This window comes from Sinocyclocheilus grahami, unplaced genomic scaffold, assembly GCF_001515645.1.
Source record: "Sinocyclocheilus grahami isolate Dianchi unplaced genomic scaffold, SAMN03320097.WGS_v1.1 scaffold527.1, whole genome shotgun sequence".
Taxonomy (NCBI): domain Eukaryota; kingdom Metazoa; phylum Chordata; class Actinopteri; order Cypriniformes; family Cyprinidae; genus Sinocyclocheilus; species Sinocyclocheilus grahami.
This window is the reverse complement of record NW_015505706.1, coordinates 696532-713631: the sequence shown is the minus strand read 5'-3', so window position 1 is coordinate 713631 and position 17100 is coordinate 696532. Positions and strand designations below refer to the sequence as shown.

The 17100-nt window shown below is 37.2% G+C and overlaps 2 protein-coding genes across 2 annotated transcripts; one reads left to right on the top strand and one right to left on the bottom strand.

The window, feature by feature from the left end:
* The first annotated feature begins 5360 nt into the window (after positions 1-5360).
* On the top strand, positions 5361-8626 carry gja8a (gap junction protein alpha 8 paralog a). The gene is made up of 2 exons (XM_016237973.1): positions 5361-5516; positions 5899-8626. The coding sequence occupies exon 2, from the start codon at positions 5912-5914 to the stop codon at positions 8099-8101; it is 2190 nt and encodes a 729-aa protein (XP_016093459.1). The 5' UTR covers positions 5361-5516; positions 5899-5911; the 3' UTR covers positions 8102-8626.
* Positions 8627-9000: 374 nt separating this feature from the next.
* On the bottom strand, positions 9001-13140 carry LOC107555238 (uncharacterized). The gene is made up of 9 exons (XM_016237974.1): positions 12887-13140; positions 12633-12742; positions 12446-12493; positions 12265-12336; positions 11982-12110; positions 10936-11061; positions 10706-10834; positions 10271-10317; positions 9001-10031 (listed from the first exon to the last, which is right to left on the bottom strand). The coding sequence occupies exons 1-9, from the start codon at positions 12936-12938 to the stop codon at positions 10013-10015; spliced, it is 732 nt and encodes a 243-aa protein (XP_016093460.1). The 5' UTR covers positions 12939-13140; the 3' UTR covers positions 9001-10012.
* Positions 13141-17100: the final 3960 nt, after the last annotated feature.

Here is a 17100-nt window from a genome sequence, read left to right as displayed (position 1 = left end):
GAGGTGCAGCCGTTTAGAGGTCATTTCTGGTTAATGATGTCACATAATTTACCGGTAATTTAAAAAAGATGTGTGAATAGTTCTTTACTAATGGTGCTTTTTAAAGAGGCTAATGTTTTTTGGCGGTTGAGTGAATGATTCACTAATTTACTTATGAAAACAGTGGCTGCATCTGAAATCATATACTTTCATACTTTATTTCAGGTGAAAACAGTAGGACTGTGTGAAAAGAGTAAGTCCAAATTCAGAGTACTCATAAAAGAGTAAGCGAAAAGTTCCCAAATGACCTACTACTTCTGGTGAGATTCAGAAGTACGCATCGAATATACTTTACTGTCCCATTAGGCCATTTGAGAGTGTTTGTGAAGTGTGTTTGACTTTAGCTGGATTTAACCAACCACTGAGAACGTTCACTTGCAGTCAGGGAGGAGTTGAAAAGGGAAGTCATCAAGTCGGACACTTACTGCTTTCTGTAGTGATGCTCACACATGTTTGCTTATTTTATCATAGTTGAACTGGATTAGATGCACTCAGGGCCATTTCTAGTATTTTTTATCAGTACCCATAATAAAAGTGTCCACATGTTTCTTTTTAAATTGTGCATATGCATATAAATTGTCTTTACCTGCAGCACAGAGTCATTCACAAGCCACACACAAAGATCTGCTGAAAATCATTAGAATAAATGTCAAAATTTTGTTTTCTAAAATGGATTGTAGGTAAATATCGACCTCATCAGACACGCATTTTATTTTCTTTCTTATAAAGTATGTGAGAAAACAAATCAGTGCATGAGTCAACTGTTCAAATGACCCCCCCCCCCCCATCTGAGGGTTGTCCCCCCTAAAAATATCATTACAAACCACTCTGTGTATTGTTAATAATATAATGGACATATACTTAAAATAATTGTGTAAATAATACAACAATATAAACGCAAAAAAAATTAACGTTTTAAGTTTAGAAGTGAGTGAATGAGTGAATATAAGGTTAACTTGTTTAATATCCTAGATTGTTGGATAGTAGGCTAAGTCACCCACTGCCACTAAAGCCTGGAATACACTAGGCATCATGCACTTATCGACTTTGTAAATAGTGACAGAGGAAAACTGGTCATCATACACTACACAACTGAGGATCACACACTAGCAGACTTTGAGGTTGTGCCAGTCACGATAAACTCACTCAGAAACATGCGTATTGTTGCTAGGAGACACTTGACAAATGAAAACAATATGTGTTCTAAAATTGGCTGAAAATATCAAACATGTTTGATATCCTCCGACTGAGTGGAATCAAAGTCTGAAGCTAAAAAAAACTGAGTCTGTCACCATCATACACTACGTGATCTGGGAATCTGTCAACTCTAATTTGCAGACTGGCTCTGACTTTCGGCAACTAACGTCGACTGCTCCAGACTGTAAATCAGCGAAAAATCGTGGCAAAAATCATGTAGTGTATTCCAGCCTTTACACGGCGATAAGCCTGTGTGTGAACTGATATTAGGCTAATATTGTAGATCTACCGATGTGTTGGGTTTTGCTCAATATGATGTTAAGTGGCAGATCAGTGGGCTTGCTGCGGTTGAATATCTAAATAAGAGACCTCTTCAGTCCCAGACAAAACCTAAAATACTATGTTGAGGACTCAAAATAATTTCATAATTATAATATGACCACATGGTGAACCTATGAACCAAGCTCATATTTAAACATGGTATCCATGCTATGTACACATGCTGTGTACACATATCTATCCTTACAAGTAAAATTTTGGCTGTATTATTGTCTCCCCTTCAAAAATTGCACTTGAGAAATTGCCCTTTAGTTGAAATTTATGCCCTTGAAGCATTATGTACGGCTTACAGTGCCTTAAAAGTGCTTTGATGGCATAGATCACAGTAATGTAGCGCTGGTGCCTTTTTAAGTCAGACAAAATGTCTAATGCATTATTAGTGAGTGGCTATATTGTTGTCGCATGTTTCATATCAGTAGGGTTAGTTAAGCACATTGGTCCGAGACTCCGGCATATCAGCAGGTCAACGGAGGTGAGGGTGTGTCAAATCTGTCTAGAGGAAGAACGGAGAAGGCCAGGTCTTTCACCTCCGTCCAAAATCAACATTTGTTCCTGTCGCATACACAATTGCGGCTGGGCAGCGCCGGCCGTCACACCCATCGAGGTGTTCTTTATGACCACAACCGGTCGACCAGCACAATGACCTCAGTGCAGTTACCTGCTCCATACACCCATAAACACACCACTCGTAATCATGCGAACGCACACACTAGTCAGGAGTTTAGGTTGGCTCGGACTGATGTCCGCTTGGGTGAGTGAAAAACTCAGTGTGTATAAACTGTGATCGCTGAGAACAGTTTGTGTGTACATGAAGGGAAGTGAAGAGAATGCTCTGTGTATTCGGATAAATTAATTAAACAATCACTGGAAAGGGTCGAAAATATAATTCCCAGAGGAAGTGAAGCTCGGGAATAACGAGGAGAAATGAAGAGATATGTTGGAGATGTGAACCGGGCTGAGAATTATACGTATAGGAATGAAGGCCCATTATGTTTCAAGTTTAAAAGTAAAAAAAATCTATATATATGACAGGTGCCATTTTTCCTTAATGTCCAGAAGCAGGACAAATATGACCTTGTCTATTAGAAGCCTTTAATTTCTGTGGAGAGATTTAAACAAAATCTTTACTATTTCATTGTCCCGACATCCTCCAATGTCTTTTAAAATGATAATTACTCTTATTCTAAGAACTCTTTTTAGCAATGAAGAACTGCTGAAGTCTCCATTCATTCAGCTGTTGGAGATTTGTCATGTTAGACAGAGTAAAAAATTGCTTTGACTTAAATTCAAATGGTTGTATGTATCTCTGTATGGCACATGAACGTGACACATGACTTCATTTAGTAATCTTCAAGCATACTTAATTTTCTCTCTAGGCTGGACTGTGTGTGTATTATTAGATACTGTACTGTACCTAAAGTGCATTGGTTTCGAATGCATAATTCAACTTTACAGTGCCCCAGAAAAGCATTTGGTACTTAAGTCTCGCTTGTCAAAGATGTATTAATGTAATAATTAAATACATTCAATAAAACATCTAACAAAGTGTCATTTGCAAACAAATGGTGCCAGACTGCAAAGACTTATATGAATTTTTGAAGAGTTTATAACACTAATTGTGTTAGCTGAATTTATTTTAGAAAAGTCAATACATCAAATTTCATTACATCTAAGCTTAAATTGATCTTTTAAGGGAGAGTAGGAAATGTATTGTGAGCCGATTAGCATTTGATAGTTGTGTTATAGCTTCATGAGTGTCTGCTGCATTGGCACAATGTGAGCCCACGCCTGACTGCACATGCTCCATAGGCTCAATGCTCTAGAATGACATCATGTCTTTCTGTGTCATCCTATCACTATTCATGTGGCTTATCCTGCCAGTGTCCACTATATCAACACACAAACCCCTCTAGGGCACAATTACCAGGGTCCGAAATGCACGGTATACCATGAAGTCAATGAAATATTATATAGCATCTGTCTTTTCCAGTTTGATATTAATACTTTTTATTTTTAATGAATTAAAAAGATGGGTTAATGTATGTAAAATTAAAATATTATTTTATTGAACATAAAATATACTTCGTTTTAAGTGAAGACCATTTTTTGACATGCAACATACTATAATCAACGGCAGATTATGATTAATAGTGAGAGGGTAACATGGAACAAAACATTGCAATTTTGATGACACATTTGGCATCATAATTTCATTAAATGATGACCCATTTAAAAGATTTCATCCGGTAGGAAGTTTATTTTTATATAGCCTTTCGCACACACAAGGACAACATAAGTGACACAGACTTCAGTCTTCTATTAAGTGTTTAGTTAATTATGCTCTTCTCTTTATCTTGATGTTTAGTCCTAATGTACACAGCAACCAGTCAAATGTTTATGAGAGATACTGTGCAGAATGGGGAAATGAATTGTGTAACTTGGAATAAACTCTCCATCTTTGTGGCATAAAACATTGCCCATTGACTGTCAGTCATATTGTTTTCCCTTCGAAAATTGTAGCACAAACTGTTTCCCCTGACAACAATAATTCAACAGTTTAGATAAGTGCTAAACAATCCCAAACTTTAAATAAACCATTCCCGAGTGATAGGGTTTTGCCAACTGTTGCATGTGCTCTCTTAGTCAGGACTGCTACAGCATGGAAAACAGTGATTTTGGGGTCCCAAAATGACAAATATACAAATTTTCTGACCTTTATCTATTGGGTTTTGTGTCATGTTTAAAATCTTGGTGTGAACCAACACTGTCAAGAATGTGTCTGGCCAATGATTCAGCTGCGCAGGAAGTTTTTGAACAGGGTATTGTTGAAGTTTATCCATGTGTGTATGTGTGTTTGAGCTTCCTGGCCGATATCATAAATATGCCATTGCACTGCACTGTTGCCCCGTTATCACAAAACCATTAAACCTTATACCTCCAACACCCAGCTTTCCTGCATGTGTGTGTTTGCCCAAATGTTTTATTATCACCATTTCCTAAGGCTGTCTCCCTTGTGAAATATCACTGTTGTCGTAAGGTCCTTTGGCTCCAATTTCCTTTTTGTTGAAGATTTGTGGGTGGATAATTTACTGTGTGTATCCCACTACAGTGAAATGCAAACACTGAAATACCAAAATGCTGCTGCACCTATTATGAGAAGCCATGTCATGAAGTCTATGTCACAGTTTCCCAATTCCCACTGATGTACAACACATGAACAATAAAACAGTACATATTTTATACTGTCTGTTTGGGTCAGCATTCATTTCACTATATGAAGTACACTGTACTGTATATACTGCTGTTCAAAAGGTTGGGGGAAGTTTTTTTGTTTTTGTAAGAAGTGTCTTATGCTCACCTTATGCTACATTTCTTTGATACAATAAAAACGTATCTTGGATATATTCTGGTTGTCAAACTTTGTGGAACATGTACCTATTTTAATATTTAAATAATGAAATCAATTGCTAATGTATAATTTCATACTAAATGTATTTATATTATCAAAAGAACAGGACATTTAATAATCCCAGCTTGGTTTTAATCATTTGATGTATCATTACAGCATGTCATGATGAAGTAGGCCATTGCTCTGGGCCTCATGCCCCAATTTTATTAAATTTTTTTAAATGTATACTTTTGGTTCGGACCTGTGGATGGTGTCCTGTCCCTCTGGCCCCTCTGGCTGTGGGTCTGTTGATCCTATTGTCTTCTGCATCAACACTCGTGGTCTGGTGCATAAAGGGCATCTGGTTAGCAGCTTAGACTCTACGGCAGGCATGAAAAGCAGCCATCATAGCCCATTCGCTCACATCTGCTCAGTGGTGCGACAAGGACGAGGACTGAGTCTGGGTGACTGGGGGACAGGAGTTCAATTCGCCCCACAGGCCCCAGGAGCAACGGACGGAACTGGACTGCACTGGACCCACCACTGTGCAAAGGTGACCATTTAGGCTCAGTTAACTTTGGCTCTCCATTTAAAGCAATAGCTTTTTTGTCCAGTTTTGTTTTATGTCTAAGATGGCCTAAATTGTTGAATGTGAGCCTGTTGGTGATGTGTTTTGGCAATGGTATATCTGAGTCTTACAGTTGTTTCCTGGTCTTGTTTGTAAATGATCTGTTCAGTCTAGTTTTGTTTATCAAGAAGTTTGCTTATTAATGAGAAGGTGCATTTGGAAAATATTTTTCATAATATCTTAACAATAACTTTATTATAAAAAAACAAAACCGCAAGCGTATGATATATCAGGTTTATCATGTAAGTAAAACACTCTTGGACCATCTTGTTTCTCCCTAATTCCCATTTGTCTTTCTTGTACACAGCTAATACACAACCATGGGAGACTGGAGCTTCTTGGGTAATATTTTGGAGGAAGTAAACGAACACTCCACTGTGATTGGCCGCGTTTGGCTCACAGTTCTGTTCATTTTCCGCATTTTAATTCTGGGCACGGCAGCAGAGTTTGTCTGGGGAGACGAGCAGTCTGATTACATATGTAACACTAAGCAGCCAGGTTGCGAGAATGTGTGTTACGACGAGGCCTTTCCAATTTCCCATATCCGTCTATGGGTGTTACAAATCATTTTTGTATCCACACCTTCGCTTGTATACGTTGGCCATGCTGTCCATTACCTCCACATGGAGGAAAAACGAAAGGAGCGTGAAGAAGCCGAGGTTAGCCACCAACAGGAAACAGGCGAGGAGCATCTTCCACTTCCAGATCAGGGAAGTGTTCGCACCACCAAGGAAACCAGCACGAAGGGTAGCAAAAAGTTCAGACTCGAGGGCACTCTGCTTTTCACCTACATATGCCATATCATCTTCAAAGCTCTTTTTGAAGTAGGCTTCGTAGTTGGACAGTACTTCCTCTATGGGTTCCGCATCCTGCCGCTGTACAAGTGCAGTCGTTGGCCGTGCCCCAACACGGTGGACTGCTACGTCTCCCGGCCCACTGAAAAGACCATCTTTATAATTTTTATGCTTGCAGTTGCTTGTGTCTCACTGTTCCTTAACTTTGTGGAGATCAGCCACCTTGCCTTGAAGAAGATACGATTTGTATTCCACCGACCAGCTCCAGCACAGTTGGAGCCTCTTGGACCACCTGAGAGGAACTTACCATTCCTTCTGAGCACCCCTGTCCAAAAATCCAAGGGTTACAGGCGCCTTGAAGAGGAGAAGAAAGACGAGGTGGCGCACATATATCCACTAGCTGAGGTTTGTATGGAAGAGGGACAGTTCTTCTTACCTCAGCTGGAGAAGGAGCAGAAAAGGAGTCAGGAGGCGGTTATGGCAACAGCGCCACCTGTAGAGGAGACAATCATATGTGATGATACTCAACCCTCCTTCATTCAGGTCACAGAGACACTACCAGAGCTTCCACCAGAAGAACCACTTCGGGAAGGAGATGAGGTAGACAGCATAAAAACTCCGACAGCTTTACCAGAAGTACTGGAGGAGCGTTCAGAAGGGGAAAGTGTGGAGGAAACATATTTAATATCACTTGAAGAGAGTTTGGATATAGATCTAGGAGAACTGGCCTGTAGAGAGGTGCCTGAGGAAAAGTCAGCGAAGGAGAGTAGCTTAATAGATGCTGAGCCAACACAAGAAGAAAAACTTTCAGAAGCTGAAGATGAAAAGGAAAACTTACAGGAAATTGAGGAAAAAGAGCATAACACCTTTAAGTTCCAAGAGTTGAGGGAAGAAGGGAGTTTACCTGATGTGGTTGAGGAAGCGACAGCAGTTGCAGTGTCTGATGATGAGAGGGAACTTTGTGAAATTGAGCCTTTTGTAAATGAGGACATTTTGGAAAAGGCCAAAACTTTAGATGATGGTAAGATTACTGGAGATCTGGACATGTGTAAAATATCTGAGGGGGAGCAAGAGTTTGAGGCTTTATGGGAGGTAGCAGGGTCAAATTTATCTGACATAGAGCCCATTGGGGATGAATTGGATATGGGAAAGGGCAAAGCTAAGGGGGGTATAGAAGATATGGAAGGGGATGGAGTTCAACGGGATGTAGTAGACTCAGAAGTGGGCAAAGCTTCAGAGGAAGTAGTAGATATAGGAAAGGGTGAATCTATAGAGGGTCTAGTGGATGCAGGAAGTTGTGGTGCTTTAGAAGATGTATTAAAAACAGGTATGAATGAAGCTTTAGAAAATCTAAATGAAGTTAGACCTTTTGATACTGCAGTCAATAAAGGTGAGGAGGTTCTAGATAAAGCTGTAGAACTTGCTGTTGACACTGAACAGGTGGAAACTTTGGGAAAGGAGGAGGTATCCTTGAAGATAGAGGATCCAGAGGAGGTCCAAGTCTCTAGGGAGTGTGATGGGTCAGGGAAAAAAGAGGATTCTGTGGAAACTGGAGGCCCAGAGAAGGAGGAGTGTTCTGAAGAAATGGAGGGCACAGAGGAGATGATGGATGTTTCACTTGTAGCTCTGGAACTAGAGAAAACAGAGGAAACAAGATCATTAAGTCGTCTCAGCAAAGGTAGCAGCAGAGCCAGGTCAGATGATCTTACAATATGACTGAACACAACAAGCAGAAACTTGACATAGAAAAAGCCCCAAATTCCCAAGTGCCACATTATCAGGTAAATCATTGGACAAGCATGTTTTCTTGATCAGGGGTTTTCAAAATGTCATGAAATGCCCCTTGCAGGTGAACCCCTTACTGAATGTATATACTTCATGTATAAAGGCCCATTAATACTGTATGAGAAAAAATATTATGAATTTCTTTGTAACCACCTAGAGTTCTGGACACAAGTTTGAAAATCCCTATTCTAGATGATACTTTTGTTTTACACACAAGTTCATCTAAAAAGAAAGGCAAAGGTACAAGAACAAAAGAACAATGAATGATTTAGATTATGGAAATAAAAAATTACAATCTTCTATAAAAAGTAGTAGCTTATTTCTCACAATGAACATTACTAAGGACATACTTTCAAACATAATTGTAATATCCTTTTTAGTCTTGCTTTTCAAAAAGACTCTTTCTTTATTTATTCAATTTATTATACTGTAACTCCCATGCAAGATCATCCCAGAGAGTGACTTTCTGAATTTCTATCTGTCTATTGCTTTGACTATTTATGTTAATCTATACATTTGCCTATTACCGTTTTATGATTATCCTGGGCCATAATAATTGTGTTTATAAATCTACAATCAATTTGTTTACAACATTTACATTCCTTTTCAGTAACATCTGGACTTCTGATACAAAGTTAATTAAAAAGACAGAATATTGTAATTGAGAAGCGGTAGGGTTTGATTGCAGGTAGCAGGACTAATATTTATATCGACTGTACCACTAAAAAAAGAAAAGGATTTTATGATGCGTGTAATACCTGTTTTCTTTTTTTTGAAGACCCTAAATAAAGATACCACACTGACCGATGACCAGTTGTGCTGTTTGTATTCATTTAAATTTTCACCTGCCCATGACCAACAACAATATCTGACAATCAACAATGATTTTTAAAAAGTGTAACAAAATTGTATTTTCGGAAAAGGTATAAAAGCACGTTACATAGTGAAATTGGACAAAGATTACACGTGTATGACCTCTAGTGCTCATACACTGAAAGAACAACAACCAACCAGAAAAGAAAGTACAAGGTCAGGGACAAATGTGACCCAAAACAACCCTTCAAACCAACATGAAAAAACATGAAATGTGTCAACATATTTTTGTTTAGTATCAGTGTGACATTGTGGGTGTTTTGCAACTTCTTCAGACACGTATTTTGCAACCTTGACACAAACAGGACCATAGTCATACATTTACAAAAACAGTGTCTACAGAGTGTCTGTTTATCTTTGTTTCTGTTCACAAGATATGTTCTGTTCATGCCTACATGGCCAACATAAAAATGAAATCCACACAGTGTATTTATTTACATAATAACATACATAATTAACACCCACATACATAATTATTTCAAAGTGAGATAGCAGAAGTGCAGTCACAAAAAAGACCAGTGCATTATGCATATCATCATATTTGAATCAGTGGATCAAAGTGCTTTTGATACTGTCCAGTACAGTGGCTGCATATTGTCATTTTTCTTTCTCTTCTGAACCTAACACACGGCAAAGACTATTTTCAATTCACTTAAGTTTTTTCATTCAAACAAATTAGCTAAATTTTGTCATGTGACTATATTCTGTGCAGATTTCGCTCTTCACAGACATTCAAAGAAACGTAAGAATGATAATAATGAGTCTGTCTTGATTTAAAGGTGTTTCTTATAATATATTCTTTTTAGATAAAAAAAGCAATAATTTACATCCACTCTGATATCGTCAGTCACACGTCTTTAAAAGTTTTCTTTTCTGCCTACAGGTAATGATGTCCTGAGAGCTGTCATATTGGTGGTATGGTGATGCCAAGGTGAGGATTTGATAATTAAGTCTTTCAAAAGATGCCGTTCAAATGATGATTGTCAACCTAGAAATGGAAAGAAAATATACAGTCACTGAAAATACCCTTCTACTGCAAATAACTTTTATTTCCCTATGTTTTCTTTGTTTCTCTTTCCAGATTATGAAATGTTTCTCTTTCTATATGAAGGAAGAATTTCATCTCGCCCTTTCTTGTAAATGCACAGCTTCTTGTGCTTACAAGAAGGGACAACAACACATACGTGAAAGAGTGAAAGTAACACATACGTAAAATAAACGCCTCACCTTTTTCCATCTGATCTATGTTGAGGCTTCTGTATCAAAATGAAATCCTAAAAATAAAAATAAAAAACCTTAAACAGAAGTTAGATCATATATTCTATGGCACTAAATAGATGGATTTCCAGTGTGGAAAACATGAATATAACATGCACAATATGTTTAAAGTCTGCCATTCCAGTTTGGTTAGAATAAGTTTTACATCCAAACACCTGAAGTGGTTTTCAAACAGCAGTCAAATCTTATAGGAAGGGCCCCTTGATCCAGTCTCTGTAATATAAGTCTCTTGATTTTTAAATTACATGCTATGAAACTATTTCTCTCGCCCTCATTTTGACCATTATAAAGGTTTTCTGCAAATTTTACTTTTCATGTTTCTGACATATAAATGTGCTACATGAGCAAACAAACATCTGTAGAAACATGATCTCAGTATGATACCTTTTCCTTAAGTAATGTCTTCATGATAAAGTCCATAATTGGAAGCATGCTGATCAGCTGCCCTTTTTTCCATCGTCTGTAAAGATTCAACAGTTCTACTCTAGCGCATCCTTCTTGACACACCGAGGACTAAACGAAAAGAGAGAAATGAACAAGACCGTCAAATACGCTTTCATATGCATAGGATTAAAAGGTATGATCAAGTAATGAAGCTTTTTCTTATCACTGACCTTTGGAAGTGACTGCAAAATATGAATTAACCACTGAAAATCTTTTAGAGCATCTTTCAGGCTCTGATCTTGATGCGTTTTGATGTTCAGAGCTTCCAGACTCCTGAATTTCTCAACAGTGGAAATCTGATGAGATACCAAGTTTTCATCAATAAGTACTTTACAACTCATCTTTTAGTTGTATCTGTAATAACTTTTCTGTGATTATATTACATTTCAACAGATACAGCTGAGGCTGATACACTATTTGTTGTTTTGAATGCATTACATTTTTATCAGTAAACATTAGCTTAGATGAACCAAAGGGACTAATAACAGAAGCCCCCTAACTAGTCATTTTGTTTCATTTTCATTTGAACATATCCATGACCTTAACACACAAATCATAAATTCCAATACATTTGAAATTCTATGAAAATTTAACGGGTGTAGGCAGGGTTCAAAATGATGCGTCTTATTTCGTCCATGGAATATATGGCTTGTTTTACGTTTCAGTTCCTTATAAGCTAGGATTTTTATTTATTTATTCCAAATCCATTTTTACATCTCAAGTCACTATTACCTTGCCTATGTTGTTCTTGTATTTTGACCTCAAACATTTCAGCTCTTTAGACCATCTGAAAATAAAACCTTTACATTCTTCTAAACTCAAGTCATCAACCATCTTAAAAGCTTGGGACTGTCCAGAAACCTGAAATATCAAATAGCAGAAAGAGTTACTCATTCATTGTCTAGACAAGAAGAATGCCAATGTAGATATCAGTAAAAATTAGCTTAGATGAACCAAAGGGACTAATTACAGAAGCCCCCTAACTAGTCATTTTGTTTCATTTTCATTTGAACATATCCATGACCTTAACACACAAATCATAAATTCCAATACATTTGAAATTCTATGAAAATTTAACGGGTGTAGGCAGGGTTCAAAATGATGCATCTTATTTCGTCCATGGACTATATGGCTTGTTTTACGTTTCAGTTCCTTATAAGCTAGGATTTTTATTTATTTATTCCAAATCCATTTTTACATCTCAAGTCACTATTACCTTGCCTATGTTGTTCTTGTATTTTGACCTCAAACATTTCAGCTCTTTAGACCATCTGAAAATAAAACCTTTACATTCTTCTAAACTCAAGTCATCAACCATCTTAAAAGCTTGGGACTGTCCAGAAACCTGAAATATCAAATAGCAGAAAGAGTTACTCATTCATTGTCTAGACAAGAAGAATGCCAATGTAGATAATCTCTCAATTGCTCATAATTTAGCTATGTCAAGACAGAGATAATCTTATATGAAAGTTTATCAGCAGAAACCATGTGTAATCTACCTTTGCTGTGACTCTGTTTAACTGTGTTGCTAGGTCTATTATAATATTGAAAGCGTCCAAGGTGTTTTGCTTCTGTGTGGATACAAAGACATAGACACATGCATGTATAACTGTCATTCAAAACAAAGCATAATGAATTTATAGGCTGATTTAATTAGTAACTAAATCAGTGTAAGTATACCTGTAGAAATGTTTCCTTTGATCCTAATGTATTCCTTAACCTGTTTACCTGTTAGATAAAGTTTGGTTAAAATAAATCGGAAAAGTTACGGCCCTCCTTGTCTGTTCATGTTTTTAATCAGCAAACAAAAAAACTATGCACACATTCAGATACCAGTAGACGCAGATGTTTCATGATGAAAACCTACTATTGTAGTAGACAACTCTGGCTTTGTGAATGGTTCAGACGTACGATCATATTCTATTTTAACAGTCTTGCAAATAATTTTAGTTTTCCATGTGGACACGACATCCTGTCCTTTAAAAAAAAAGCATCACATTAGCATGTAAATCTGCATATTGAATGAGAAAGTAAAGCCAACTGAATGACCTGTTGACTTTTAAACCAATAGCACATATTTCCATTATCACAAGGTCATTATCTGTATATTTATTGACTTACCGTTCCTTGGCAAATCATGCAGATTCCGAATGGACTTGGACAAAATCCCCATGTTCTTATCCTTATATATGTCGTAGGCTATTTCATTTAGACGAACGCTTGAGAATATAGGCTACCGAACAGTTGTTTTTACAATATATTCACTGGGTGGCGCTTCTGCAGCCTACAAGCCTGTGGGCTTGTCCTTAAACTGAAATCACGTGATTAACGAGAACCAGGCTGTCAGTGATGTGAAGGTAAAGCCGGTGTCATGAGAAATCGAGTCGGGGGGATTCGATTTCTCATGACACCGGTGTCCTGACATTTTAGCCTACCCGTCAGATTGTCCTACCAGGGTGCGCATGCGCACATCAATATTGCGTCCTTTTTCTCATGCTGAACAATATTTAATCTATCTGCATTACTGTAAGGGTAGGTTTGCGGTTGGGGTAGGTGTAGACTTTAATAAAACAATATAATAGGTAGAAAAAATATTGTTGGTTTCCTTTAGCTGTATCCCTTCTAGCTACAACCGTGAATATAACACATAATTACTGTATTTTCATTACTGTAAGGGTAGGTTTAGGGTTGTGGTAGGTGTAGACGTTAATAAACCATAATTTTACAAGTAGCATTTTTCGTTGTCGAATTGTACTACCCACTATTTTCATGGGAGGTAGCAAAATCTGACAGGGTAGCACAAATCGACAGAACATCACACTTTATTTTATAAAATAACGTGGCCACACTTTAAATAAATTGAGGAAACGAATTAATACAATATTTTTAAAATGCTCACGTATTAATAAGTCATGGTAAAGATATATAAGCTATCAGTTGTGTGATATCTTGATTTTCCTCCCGGAAGTTATGTGCATCTGATATGTTTCGTCGGTACACCTGGGATTCGTAGGGGACTGCCCAGCTTGAGGAAGAAGAAAATAAGCTTGTTCGACTTCATGCGGCGCCGCAAAGATCGACTGGCGCCTGTCAAAAGCAATGCATTCTGGTTAGAACATCTGTCCGACTTTGATCGGCGCTGCGAGAGCAAAACGAGACCAGCCGACTAGCTAGCTAGGTCAGGCGCTGCAGTTGCTCAAAATCTGCTGCGAGAGCCTTGAAGACGACACACTTTATTCTCATTGGTTAGATTCTGGGATGACAAGCACGACGTGTGTTGCGTGTTTATTCCGGTTTTTATACAGTCTATGGTTTATTCTAACAATTCAATTAAAAAAACGCTCACAAATCTGGGTTTCTATAACAGTAAAAGCATTTTTAGTGTAGTCGCACTCAGTGACGGCGCTACACCGGGGCTAGGGGGGGCTATAGCCCCGGTTTAGCCCCATTTCTTTATGAAGTAACTCTGACGTCATCAATATAATTTATTTTCTAAGCACCCCCACATATTGGTCTAGCCCCTCCTTAGCACCGGTGGCGCCCCCTCTGGCGCCGTGCCTGTCGCACTGTTATATTGAATCACGTTTATCAATAAAACACTGATAAAGCATACCCCCACTTTATTGGTATTTAAATAGTATATCTTAATGTTGAACTTTATTCATGAAAAGATGGCGCTGTATTAAGCAGTATATAAAAAGTGTTTCTGTTGCTCATGAAAACGTTTCTGAAACGTGTATTTGACAAATATTGCATTCAATTCACTTCATCTGTGATAAGAGTATAGGCAACAAACACTGCGAGAGCAGCCAGCCAGTGGCAGGAACGAGAAGTGAAAAAACAACATTTAGTGCACTGAAACAGACTTTACTGTTTCATGAATCGAATGAGTGGGTCTGGAATTTTACTACAATCTTCCCAAACAGCTGCAGTTTTATTTGACATGTAATAGGTTTTTGCTCATTTTTTCCCCTCAGCTTATTGTGTGCTAAAGGAAACTGCTCTGAAGGAAATGTGAGTCAAATGACTAATTATCCATGACACTATAATGGCCTATTATACGCATGCCATCCTTCCTACTTCCTTGTAGCAGACTAGGGATTAAAATATATGTATTGTAAAACTGTATGTCTTTATTGAGCATAGATATCTGTTCCTGATGTCACGTGCAGTTTCATGGCTTTTAGAAACTACACTGTATATTTTATATTTAGGCAAACACTGTTTCCGAGATATGAAAGTAGTCAAATACAATTTTTTATTAGCCTATAGTTTTTTCTTTTTACATTTAAATGAAAGTACTTATAATAAAAATTAACTTTCAGGTAAATTTTGTTTAATTCTCTTCATGTTAATCTTATCTTACGGTAATGCAAAGCACTATAGCATCTGAAACTTAATAGCTTTACACACATATACTATTCAGTAGTCAGAAGAGAAGGTCTTCATTGAGAAACAAGCAATAATTGTGATTAATTGTAGACAGCTGACCTGTACTGTGAATTGACCCATTATGTTGTAAAACATTAAGTGAGTAAACAAAAATTAAGTTGTAACTGCTTTAGTGAACAAACAGAACAATAACATGACAGTAACATGAATGCTTGTGTTTAAAATTGGGAAAGAACTGTATTTGAATAATGGCTTACGTTTAACATACAGGTCAGTGAGTTTGGTGTCAGGAGATGATGGCATTTGAATGTCATGGACAAGTAGCCTACTTCTCAAATTACATGTACATTTTTTTATGTTTTAATTTTTTTTTACATTAGTAAATATATTTATATTGCAAAATGTTATTTTGAAGATTATTAGCAAAGGAGTCACTAGACAATCTTAATAAAAAATTAAAAAAATATATATATATACAAATACAGGGCAGGACTTACAGGGCCGGGGGCCCCTGGGCTGTTTGGACCCCATACCTATACTACAAATGCGCTCAACTAGAACATTATTATGGAGTAACACAAAATACACAAAAATTTGTTGCAGGCGCCATACCACACAGTGATGCAGCTAGTCAGGATGCTCTCGATGGTGCCTCTGTAGAAGGTGCACATGATGGGGGCCGGGGCTCTGGCTCTTCTCAGTTTGCTTAAACATATTCCAGTCAGTGCTGTTAAAACAGTCTTGAAGAGCCTCTGACGACCCTTCCGGCCACACTTGTATCTGTTTATGAACTGGTTTGGTGACTTTAACGAGCATGTAATAGCATTAGATGTAATATTAAATAGTCACTATAGTACAATAAACAGGATGTGGTCTCTCAGTTGAGAGATCAAAACCCTGAAATAACTGAGCAGAAAAAAACAAAGAGATGTATTATTATGAAAATGTATTGTCATATCTGTGTCCTTTTATGTCAGATTCTTAAATTTAATAAATTCGATCTGAATAAAAGTGGCTATTAACAATAATGTTGGCTATTAACAATCAAATGAAATCACTATAAACAAAATCCATAGATGGATTTTGCATAAGTTAAGTTTAAATACACCATTTTAATGTAGAATATTAATGATCGCAAAAATGAGATGATGAACTACTTTTTAAAATATGAAACTACAACCGCCAGTAGATGTCTTAATGAGTGAGTTGAATCCTTAAATCAACTGATTAGTTTAAAATCCTAATTCATTTAACTTAGCAAAGGACTGTACTTATAGTCTGTTTGAACCATTTACTGGTCCGTGTAATGCTGAGAAACAAAACACTGTGTTGCTCGGAGACGCATTGATGGGGCAAAACAGAATTTTGTGTCTGAAAGTTACTCAGTAACTTGTTGTTTATTGTACATTTGCGATCGTGCAGATGTTCAGAAAAACAGGACTCTAGTTTGTGTTATAGGCTAACTCCTACATCATAGGCATTCACTCATTAAATGCAGGGTTCGTTCAACCAATAAATTTCCATGACTTTTATAGCAATATTTATGACCTAATGCTCCATTATTTTACACAAATGTTCAGATTTATCATAGCATATGCTAAGGAAAATGAATGATTATTAATGCTATTTGTTTGCTTTCTAATAAGCACAGGCTGCGACTGTGCCATGCAGATAACATAAGTTACATAATCACATAAATTAATGCCAGAATGTTAAGTATTGTAATTTGCTTAGCCAGTATTATAAATTAAACTCAGGACCTGAATTTCGTTTTAGAAACAGTTTTGGTGGAAAACATTCAGGTACAGAAATGCTGCAGAAATGGAATAAACTGTAAATTAAAAACCGTAAATTCACTGTAAATTAAACAACAGATTAATTCTTCAAATTAAAGTTGCAAAAGTTATTCAGTCAAGAGCAGTGAGTGATTTTGTCTTTTGTTG